The following is a 12,030-nucleotide window of genomic DNA, read 5'->3' as shown; positions in this document are numbered from 1 at the left end:
ACATATCCAATACATTTGCAATACATATTTGATACATATTCGTTGTTCGGAACCTTTTTCTTATTTTCTCTTTTTAAGTTTTATTACTAATATTTTAATACATCTCAAAGACTTATCGAAAATTTTATTACATGTATTACATATAGATTTTGTATACATATTTAATATATCTCTGATAAATAATTTATATATATGATAGATATATTTTTAAAATGTATTAAACAGATACATCGTTGATATATAATTTATACATAATATGTACATCCTTAATATATGTCTTTTAGATGTATTTGTTAGATACATCTTTCATATACAATTAAAATATAATAAGTATATCCTTACTATGTATTATTAATAAATAATTTATACAATTTACAGAGCATGTGGCATATTTTTATTTTTATATATGTTATAGATACATTTCAACTACCCGTAAATTATATATTCAATGCGTTAAATATACAACTCAAATACAAATACTATACATATACGATACATTTCTTATGACGACATTATATTATTATTAGTATTTTTTATTTATATATCATGTATATACATACTGGATACATCAATGATACATTATAGATACATCACCTGATACGTCATAGATGTACCACCGGTACATTATAGATACATTATTGATACATCATAAATACATCAATAATACATTACCAATGCATCTTTGATACATCGTAGATACATCAATCGATTTTTAAACTAGTGGAGTAGCCCATACAAGTGATAATTATATGTTAACGCTAGTTCATCTTTGATCACAAGTCAATTTAATTATTATGCTCGAGAGAGTGTTAGAAAATGAGACCATGAGTAAAGCATTCCCTCTTATGATACATTGCAGACTAAATTTTTTTAAAACTGTAATTTTGTTATAACATAAATGTTAAGTTATCATACATTATAGATACATGTTTGATGTATAATTTATACATTGTAATTTTTATATTAAAATTGATGGATTATTATAAGAGGCTATTGATATTATTTAATGCGTGAATTTTAATTAAAATATGTGATACATATATCTTTTAATTTAAAATATATTATACATACACCTTCGAGACACATAAATAATACATATTAATAATATATTTATTTATTTATTTATTTATTTTTATTAATGAAAAATGAAAAAAAAATAATCAAATATGTCCTTAATACATATCTGATACATAACCGATACATAAATGATACATGTTTGAATAGTTTTGACAAACTGACGCGTGATTGGTGCACAGCTCTGATGCGCGTGGCAGACACATGTCAGACTCTGACGCGTTTTTGACCTATTCTGACGCGTTTTTGACTTTTTTTGACTTGTTTTGTGTGTGCCATGTGTTGCATCCTCATTGGAAAGGTATTAAATGTAAAGTTTCAGTTTTTTGAGGTGCTCATGTAATATTTCAACAAACTTAGCATTTTTGTTATTTTCTTCCATTTTTTGAATATTTTTGTTATCTTCTCTATTTATTTGGTGTCAAGAATATCATTGACAATTAAGTCTTAGCAAGATAGCTCGTTATAGTTTATTTTTTTATTTTATTCTTTAAAGGCCCCATTAATAATAACGAAAATTACATAAACGGTTTTTCAGCACATTGAGTCAACTATTTTAGAAAATATGATGAGAGTTCTAAAAATATAGTCATCGACTAGGGCTAACTAAGCACCAAGTGTCACCAAATTATATAGGCTAAAATAACTAGATCTAATAATTAAATCTAGATTTTTCGAACGTTTTAAGGGAACCCAGATCCTAAACGTTCCAACTTCGGGTTTTCATTGTTGTCGGTGGTCCTGATTATTTGAAGCATTTGGATAAATCGTCAACTCAAAAAATGAACAATCAAATGTGAACACATACCATACTAAATAGACTTTTTCTTAGAGCGATACCAATAACAATCGAGATCGTCTTAGCAATAGATACTGTAAACACTTATTTTTCTGATTGATAAAATATGATAAGGGACTATAGCGTTCAATGATGACTGCTAGAGAAATTCGTCAGGTGACAAGTTATCGATTCGTTTGTTTGACTTCAAGCAACCGTGATTAGTGCACATCTGCGAATTTTATGGATTAAAATGTAATTAGCCGTAAATATCCAATAAATATCCAAGGAGATTATAGTCTAAATTTAAAAAAATTGGACTAATTGCAATATCTTAAAAATTTATGAGCCAATTTGCAAGTTTAACGGACTAAAATTGACCATTTTCAAGCTCATAGGGTACTATAAGTCTTTCTTTAACACTTTCGGACACCAAAAATAAACTTTTACACCCCTATTTCTTAACATGCAAGATTTAATTCGAATTTAATTGATAAACTCCTAAAGATAAATGTTAAATTTAATTTTAATCCTAATTAAACTTCTAAACCTATCACTCCACACACGCACATTCCTGATCAACATGAACACCTAGTAAATTCTAGGTCAACCTAAATCTCTATAAATAGGTACCTAGAACAACCTAGTTAAAGGTCGGAAAATTAGTCAGACTACAAAGACAAAAAGCAACCTATGAACCTATTATTGATCGAACCAAACACCATACCATACACACATCATACTTAATTCCTTTCTCGAAAAGAAGGTAAGACGCTTCAATTACTTTAAAACGCAGTGCTGCACATTGATCTGAAGCTAGATTCCACATCCGGATCAGTAGAAAACAACTCATGGACTCATAATGGTACTTCTGAGAACCGAATATTCAGCTTTTTATCACTTTTTCCAATTTAATATTTTAGATTTATTAGATCTCATAAATCTAAGATACATGCTTAGATTTACTTCCAATATAATTGCCATAAATGTTAATTTTAATATTTTTGTCATGATTGCCATAAAAATTGATTGGAAACATATTATTAGGTTGTTTTCACGTATTCTATATATCATAGCCAGATTTCATTCAATTTCGGTGCTTAGAATGCATGTTAGGTTCAAATTTCCATAATTGCCATGTCTATGTGTTCTTATATGTTTTGCTATGGTGACCATGAAATCAGCTTATAAACTCATGTTTTAGGGTGTTTAATTTAGTTTTAGACATCATATTTCAATTCATGTACGTTCCAGAGTGTTTTCTTATGCGTTTGACGTGTTTTTGAGCTGTTTTGCATATTTTCCAAGCCAAAACGACGAACCGCCGCCCCTCCCTTTGCCAGACCATAGTGACGCTGTCGTCACTATGTAGTGTCACAGCCGGCACTGACATTGGCGCTGTGATCATCTCTGATCCGATTGATTCCCATATTTTCCGAACTCCGGTCCGGTTTTTAAAACACTGATTCTAACATCCATAGACACAATTTTGAGAGTTGGATGGCTATTAGAAACAGATTAGTTATGAAGAGCAGATTAATCAATGGGAGATTATTGACAAAGAAGTTTGTTGTCTATGTAACAATGGTATTGAAAATGCGCAATATATGTTCTTTGATTGTAACTTCCGTTCTGGGGTCTAGAAGGATATTTTGAAGTGTTGCAACATTAAAAAAAAAACTCTTTGCTAGAGAAGAGAGGTTGCTTGATTTACAAAAAAAGCTTGTGGAAAGTCTTTGCAATCTAGAGTAAGGAGAATGACATTTACTAGTGTTATCTATTATCTTTTACAAGAAATCTATGTCAGTTCTAAAACAAACCTTGTATAATTTCTGATGTTATTTAAAAAATGAAATTATATTGTTCTACTATAGTTTAGCAAAAAAATAAACAATAGGAACTTGAGTTTATGTAATTGGAAATAGTTAAAGTTTAGAAGCCTTTTTATTGTGTGGTTTTTAACAGCTTGTAAGATGATGTTTAATGAAATCGCTTGTTTTGAAACAATCTAAAAATCTGTTGGTAAATTGACCAAAAAAAAAATTACAAAAATGTAACTTCAAAACCTCAAGTTTTTAGTCATGTCTTCTACCATCTCACGTTTTATTTTATTTTTACTTCATTGTGCATCACATTTTCAAACAATTTGTAAAGACATAATCTGCAATCGTTTTTAAGAAATTGTTTCTAAAAGGATTTCAAATTGTTTAAATGGTTTATAAAAACATAATTTGTTAATGGTTTCAAATGGTGTCTACAAATACATTTTCAACTGTTTTTAAAACAGTTTCTAAAAAACAAAACATTTAATAAACTTATGGAATAACACAATAGTTAAAAAATTAGAATTAGAATATTTTTTGCAGATAAAGTTAAAAACATAATTTTTTTTATAAATTCCCAATTAGTAATAGAATAAGAAAAATTGATGAAAAGATTCCATTTTTGTAATTTTTATCTCAACGAAAAAAAGATTAAGAAAATACCTCATTTTTTTATCATTTTTATTTTTTTACCCTAAGACTTGTTTTTATTATAATAATTTTTATTTTTTTATTTTTCTTTACTCTAAACACTTTTATTTTTACTCTAACATTTGTACCCCCTATTTATCTCCCTCCCTCTCCCCCTCTCTCCAGATTTTCTCTCCTTTTTTCCATTTTTTTCTTTTCTTTTTCATCATTTCTCCGCCGTCGCTCCACCATCTCTCCATCGTTCTTTCATATTTAATTGGGTTAATTGCAAAATAATGCACAAACTTTACCCTAATTTGCAATTACAACACGAACTTTGAAACTTGGCAAATTAATACACCACCTTTCATTTTTTTGGCAAATTAGTACACCGACCAATCATACAACAACACGTGGCTGTATATGACAATGTCCACGTTAGTGTTTTTCCAGTTCGGTGTATCAATTCGCCAAAAAATGAAAATCGGTGTACCAATTTGCCAAGTTTTAAAGTTCGTGTTGTAATTGCAAATTAGGGTAAAGTTTGTGTATTAATTTGCAATTAACCCTATTTAATTTTAGTGATTTTTTTTCCTTACTCGTAGTGATTATTACGATTTATTTAACTTTTAGATCTAAAAAAATTACTTATGAAGTTTTTCAGTTTCAGATCTAAAAATTTGTAAAAGAAAACAATGTTATACAGAAAACAGTGCTCGGTTATCATATCGCTATTACTTATATTATCATATCAGTATCATAACACTGTAGAAAAAATAATTTTATGTAGAAAATAGTGATTGATTGTTATATTAGTATCAATAACATTATCATACCAGTATCCTAACATCATAATATAATAATATTTTTTTATGTAAGTTTATAATTGTTTGTACCAAAATTAAAAATATGGCCAAAAGGCCATAAAAGCCTATATTTTTTCAAAGCTGCCGTGAATAATTGGCTAAAGTTTGACCAAAGATAATTTCAGAGATTGATTTTGAGAGGTTTTGACCAAGATTTGATCAAAGATAATTTCAGAGGTTGATTTCAGAGGTTTAGACCAAGATTTGGCCAAAGATAATTTCAGAGGTTGATTTCAGAGGTTTGACCATTAATTTCAATGGTTTGACCATTAATTGCAAAGGTTTGACCATTAATTTCAAAGGTTTGACCAAGATTTGACTTTTGAGGTTTGACCATTAATTTCAGAGGTTTGACTTTTGATTTTAGAGGTTTGACCTTTGATTTTAGGGGTTTGACCAATAATTGTAATTTCAGAGGTTTGACACCTAAAAGACTAATTTTAGAGGTTAACTTCGGAGGCTTTGACAAAAATTTGACCTTTGACCAGAAGATGATTTCAGAGGTTAAATTTTAAAGGTTCAAACAACTTAACTTGGGAAGCTAACTTAGAAGCTGAATCTCATAAATCCTAGAGGTTAAAAGTCCACAATATTGATGTCCAAGATTAAAAGCACAGAAGCCCGCAATATTGATGTCAGAAATTAAAAGCTCAGAAGCTAGAAACCCACATGCCTTTTTTAGAAGCAGTTGAAGAAGTAGCTTCTGGAACTTCTGAAGGTGGAAAGCATCGTGATGGAGATAGTGGGCAGTTGAGAAGTAAAAATGAAGCAGCAATTTTCCAAAGGTTATAAATAGGAAAGCAGCAGTACAGTTTAAACGCGCGATCAATCATCCAAAAAACCAGCCCAAAGGCAAAATCACACAAACACTTGTATTCTCAATTTTCAATCAGTAAAGAACTTTACGATTGAATTTTTTTGCTTTCATTCAAGTTCTCAGCATTACTTTTTTGGAGTACTTGTAATAAGGTTGACCAAGCCCCAGTTGTTTGATTAAAAAGTTCAGTTTACAAATTGGAATCTGTTCCTGACACGCCCACATTTCACACACTTGTTGTTACAAACGAAAAAGGCCAGTAATAATAATAAAGCATGTAAACTATTTTTATATTATACGTTTATGATAATAATATGGTAAAGCACGTAAACTAATTTTATAGAAAAATTATGATACCGATATCATAATTTTTATGATACTTATATAATACCGGAGTAAAATCGTATTATTTCAAATATCGAGAATAGACAGATAAATTTTAAAAAAAACGTGAGATATTTTTTTTAATTTTTTTATGTTGAGATAAAAAATATAAATATTCCCTTCTATAGACTAACTAATGAAAGCAGGCCAGGCCCTTGTAATTAGAGAGGCCTTAGAGAGGTCCATAATGTTATTTCTTCTTTTTCTTCTAAAAGGTACTCGAATCATGGAGAAAATTCCCGAATTCCTTTTCTCTCATTCCAACACTTTTTTTAATTATAACTTTCTTATTTATACTAAATCTCCGTCTCCATAGCTTCTTCTTAAAACCTCTTCAATTTATTGTCTTTATTCAGCGTTGTTGGATATTCTTCTCCAAATTACTCGGCATCAAACAGAAACATGGCTAAAGACGGACCCAACTGGGAAGGATTGTTAAAGTGGAGCCTTGCTCACTCCGATGGAACTGCCTCCGCACGCACTCTTAGGTATATATGCTCTTAATTTTGTAAAGTTTGAAGCTTTTGACGAATTGTATTATTGGGTATTCTAAAAATCTATGTAATATGTAAATTTGGTATTTGAATTAATTCGTTTGAATTGGTGAGTGTAAAGTGTTTGATTGAGGAGTAAAATTGATTTGGTATGTGACAGAGAGGAGGATAGAAAATGGTTTATGGAAGCTATGCAAGCCCAAAATGTGGATGTTATTCAGAGAATGAAGGAGATTACTCTGGTTATGCAAGCTCCTGAGCATGTACTGGAGGCTCAAGGTGTTACTCCTTCTGATATTGAAGGTAATATTCATCTTGGTCTTCGAGTTTTTGATTAGTATTTGTGCAATCTTATTCTATATTAAATGAAAATTCGAGTGCTTGCTTTAGTTATCTGATTGTGTTCATTTTTGATTCTTTTGACAGATATGTTGGAAGAATTACAGGAGCATGTTGAGTCTATTGACATGGCAAATGGTTAGTTTTCCCAATTCATATTAGCTTATGTTTAGATGACGTAATTGCTAGTAATGTTCGCATATTGAATTTTTGAAGTATTCATGTCCTTAATACTTTGGTCATTTAGTATGTAGTAGTCCTTCGCACATTGAAATTATTGAACATGTGCTCTCATCTTGAGCTGTTAGATATTTATATGCTTCTGATGAAGTCCTTATTAGGTAGGCAATTTGGTTGTAATATTATCACGGCAGTTGGGTTATATGCTTTGAAATGTGTTGTTCAATCTGCTAGTTCAACATTGTGATAATAGAAGAGTTTTTTATAGGCTCTTTGTCTAATTAGGTTTTCATTTTCCTTATCTTCTTTGACAGACCTGCACTCTATTGGTGGTCTAGTTCCTCTCCTTGGTTACCTGAAGAGTTCCCATGCCAATATCAGGGCGAAGGCTGCTGAGGTTGTAACCACTATTGTCCAGAATAATCCTCGCAGTCAGCAATTAGTTATGGAAGCAAATGGCTTAGAACCCCTTCTTACAAATTTCTCATCAGACACAGATGTGAATGTTCGAACCAAATCACTTGGTGCAATATCATGTAAGTACTGCAGTTAGTTTTAGTTGTATGTTGGTGATGGTTATTATTATCTGCTTTTGCCAGCTTGAGAATGATTTTGTGCGTCCTATGTTACTAGTTTGGAACAAATAAAATTTAATTGCTTTATGGTTTTGGTGATTTTCAGCTTTAATCCAGCATAACAAGCCAGGTATTGCTGCATTTCGTTTGGCTAATGGTTATGCAGTCTTGAGAGATGCTTTGAGCTCAGAGAGTGTTAGATTCCAAAGGTATTGGTTTGAGATAAATTTTTTCTATGCTTTCTAATTTGGATGTTGTTAATTGTATAGTATCCTTACGGGGAAGGACTGAATTGGTGCTTGTGAATTTAAATGGTAAAGTTATATTTTGTGTTTAACTAGTTTATGTTTTCTTTCCAGGAAAGCTCTCAACTTGATCAATTACCTTGTGCACGAGAATAGGTCAGATTGGAACATAGTTAGTGAACTAGGATTCCCACGCATTATGTTACACCTTGCATCGAGTGAAGACGGTGAAGTGCGAGAGGCTGCCCTTCGAAGTCTTCTTGATCTAGCTAGAGTGACAAATGGCAGTAAATTAGGAGAAGAAGATGAGAAACTGAAGCAAGTACTTGAAGAACGAATAAAGGGTATCAGTTTGATGTCGCCCGAGGATCTTGGGGCAGCAAGAGAGGAAAGGCAGCTCATCGATTCCCTCTGGAACGTCTACTACAACGAACCATCGTCCTTAGGTGAGAAAGGTCTTCTTGTTCTCCCTGGAGAAGATTCCTTATCCTTACCGCCTGACGTTGCTAGCGAACATTTCGAACCTCCTCTTAGAGCATCGGCAGCAAATCCGAATACTACCCAAGACAACAAAACTGACAAGAAACAATCTCCTTTATTACTTGGTTTGGGACCTGCACCATAGGCTGCCAACTCTCGGACAGCACCAGATGCGCATCTGGGATAAAGTAGTTCATGTTAACTCAGGCTGCTCCTGTTAGAAAGGTTTAAGCAGATTTGAGTACCAGAGATATCTTGTATTGTATGTTACGTTTCAAATTTTGGAATGCTTCATGTTTTGGGCTTCCTTTTCACTTTCTAAATAGTTAAGAAAATCTTTACAATTTTTTTTTATTTTTGAGATTTGTTATGTATAGTTTTTCCAAAAGCACCATAATTATAAGTCTCAAATTAGATTTAAGTTAGAGTATGTGAAACGAATAGACTAAAAGAAATTATATTTTCTCAACCATAGCTTCATCGCTTCTATTTATAAAATTGAACATAATTACAAAAACATCAAAATAAAACAACAAATAGACATTAAAAATAGAACATCAAAACTACTAACATACCCTAATTCCATATAATATGATCAAGAAATCAAATGCTTTGATTCACAATTTAGGAGGGCAAAAAGTGATGACATACCGAGAAGCCCTACACTTATTAAGACTAGTAGAGTCATCAAATGCATAGCTATAAGCCTTAGGACAAATTGCCTTAAACAAATTAGCAAAAAGTGTAGGCTTGCAACTCTTCGGATTACCAAATTCTCCTGTGCAACAATATTTTGCTGATTGCATAGCCAAACAAGCACTTTTACACCCAACAATTTTTCCATTTTTTCTCACTTCAAGAGCAGAAGGACAACAAATGTTTAAATCAACGTCGCACGAAGCTTCTCCGCATCCAATTCCGCCACCAACGGGTTTCATCGAAACAGGCAAATTAAACCCGTCGACCAAACTAACGTCGTAGAAGTGTAACGGAGAAGTAGGAGAGCCGAGTGTCATTTCAACCACTGTAGCTGGTGGTGCACCTCCAGTGCCTTGGCAGTGAAGTAATCCCGAACAATCTCCGGTATCACATGAGCCTTTTCCATTGGCGTCGAACGAACATCCTTGTCTACCCCATAATCTTCCTGACCACTTATCTGGTAAATCAACGACGACTTCCTCTCCGCTTCCGAGATGAAACCCGCCGTCCTTTAGCGTCGGATGACCGGCTCCTCCGAGTAAACCTGGCCATATGTTTTCATTGCAGTTGTTAACGATGATAAGCTGTTCTCCATCTGCAACCAACAAAATATTATAAATCAAATGAATAAAAACTATATATTATACGAAGAAAACATGAAATTATATAACTATAAAACCAAGTACTTATAGGTAAAAATGAGGTTGAAATGAAGATGAGAAGAGAAAAAAGAGCTGAAGAAGACTGCATGGTGGTGATTGTTTTTTGTTGTTTAATTTCAAAGATATGGAAATTAAAAGCTTAATTTGTATTATTTGGAGTCTTAATGGAAATGGAGGTTTGTGGTAAGAGTGGAGGGCGTGTGTGAGTTAGTGAGAAAGAGCTTCCAAATATATCGCCATAAAGGAAGGAAGGAACTGCCAATTGTGTTATTGGTGTTTGAACTCTTTGTAATTGACCAATTTAGTGCCTAAACTATATTTTAGTCAAATCAGTTGTTGAATTTTAATTAATTGTATAAAATATGGTGTTTTTATCTGATATTTGCCTTCACAAGAAAGTTGGTTGTATAAATTGAGTTTCAAAATATCTCATTGAAATGTTAATCGTGCAAGACTATATTCTATTTTTTTTTAATATAAATTCAATTTGTATATTTAAAAAATGAATCAAATTATTCTGGAGTTTGATTTTGTAATGTTAGTTTTTTGTCAAGCTAAATAGTCCATGAATGGCATATATTGGTATAATTTTTGAAAGTTCAATAATTGGAATTGGGTCAAAAAAAGAAGTTAGGATACAAATTTGCAAATTGGAATGAATACAGAAGGTATTTGTGTAATTATTCTGATAAAAAACGGTTAGTGAGTAGCGAGTGAGTAGTTTAGTGACCCATGTTTGGTTTTCTTTTGGTATTTTTATTGTTTTAAACACTTTTCACTTTGATGAGAAAGAAATAGTATATATGCATTGCTTGGAAGTAGGGTTTCTTTTCTCTATCACTATTTTTTGTTTAACCAAAAGCAAAAAGAACCAAATTGCTATAAACCCAACAATCATTTCTTCTAGCTAGTGGCTACTCATCTATGTATATTTTATGCTCCAAAAACGAAAAAAAAGAAGAACAACTAACAAAATGAGTATCTTATTCCTTGATTGGATCAAATTATCAAGTTAATTACCCATTAATCTTTAGTCTAAATTTTGATCTACTATCTCTATTTCCCATATAAAAAATCACCAACTTTGTTATGCTAATAGAATTGATATAGCATCTTGCACATGAGAACCTTAAACAAGATCAAGGTAATCATGTGATTTGAGAATAAAATTTACATCTATTAGCTTTTGTTTTCTCTATTTCTTTATAAAAGGAAACATAATTATATCAAACTATCAAGTTAATTGGCTTTTTTTTTTAATTTATCTAAAATATATCCATCAATTTAGATAAGGTACATGATGAACAATTAAATAAAAAAAGATTATCAAGGAAACATAATCATACCTCTTACTTTGTTCTTTTAGCATAGTTCTTTAATTCTTTTGTGTTTTGGAAGCACGCTACGAGATTAAGATGAATCTCTTTCATTTAAACTCTATTTGATCCTTATATTGATCAGGGACCAGGGTGGACAATCAACATATATAACTTTGGACTTAGAATTAGGAGCGTGAACAAATTGGACTACTCGCTGTAGATTCCAACAAACTCGAGATTGATCTTTAAAAATTTGAATCGACTTCGAGCTACTTGAGTTTAATTTTGAGCTGGGCTCTAATACTAACTAAAGATGATCGAGAGACTCTCGCGTCATTAATTTTCTTCTTATGCCTTGATAAAAGCCAGCCGCATATAATTTATCAGGATATAATGATGAACGAATCGTTGATTGGTTCAGTCGATTCTCGTGGTGTGTTTTCTTGTTTTTCTTTGTTTGGGGTTGATTCTCAAAATTGCTTCTAAAACTTTTACCTATCTCTCCATGTCGAGGATGAAATGTTAATTTTTGGTCGTTTTTGCATATTTTCGGGTCAAAAACTCAGTTTCTAGCGGAGGAGTTGCGGCACCGTCGTCACAATGATGTGGCCTCGGCGCCACATCTTCATGTCACGATATTACTACTCTGGTTGGTTCCGTGATCT

At 31.8% G+C, this 12,030-nt stretch overlaps 2 protein-coding genes across 2 annotated transcripts; one reads left to right on the top strand and one right to left on the bottom strand.

Annotated features, from left to right (window-relative positions):
* Positions 1-6,611: 6,611 nt before the first annotated feature.
* LOC126664996 (uncharacterized) lies at positions 6,612-9,039 on the top strand. Its single transcript, XM_050357643.2, has 6 exons — positions 6,612-6,860; positions 7,027-7,169; positions 7,293-7,343; positions 7,700-7,921; positions 8,067-8,169; positions 8,320-9,039. Exons 1-6 carry the CDS (start codon positions 6,775-6,777, stop codon positions 8,828-8,830), a joined length of 1,116 nt encoding a protein of 371 aa, XP_050213600.1. The 5' UTR covers positions 6,612-6,774; the 3' UTR covers positions 8,831-9,039.
* A 92-nt stretch (positions 9,040-9,131) lies between these two features.
* Positions 9,132-10,262, bottom strand: LOC126664997 (thaumatin-like protein). The gene is made up of 2 exons (XM_050357644.2): positions 10,071-10,262; positions 9,132-9,979 (listed from the first exon to the last, which is right to left on the bottom strand). The coding sequence occupies exons 1-2, from the start codon at positions 10,132-10,134 to the stop codon at positions 9,303-9,305; spliced, it is 741 nt and encodes a 246-aa protein (XP_050213601.1). The 5' UTR covers positions 10,135-10,262; the 3' UTR covers positions 9,132-9,302.
* Between the last annotated feature and the right edge of the window lie 1,768 nt (positions 10,263-12,030).

This window comes from Mercurialis annua, linkage group LG1-X (genome assembly GCF_937616625.2).
Source record: "Mercurialis annua linkage group LG1-X, ddMerAnnu1.2, whole genome shotgun sequence".
Taxonomy (NCBI): Eukaryota; Viridiplantae; Streptophyta; class Magnoliopsida; order Malpighiales; family Euphorbiaceae; genus Mercurialis; species Mercurialis annua.
The sequence above is the reverse complement of the archived record's forward strand: the minus strand, read 5'-3'. Positions and strand labels throughout refer to the sequence as shown.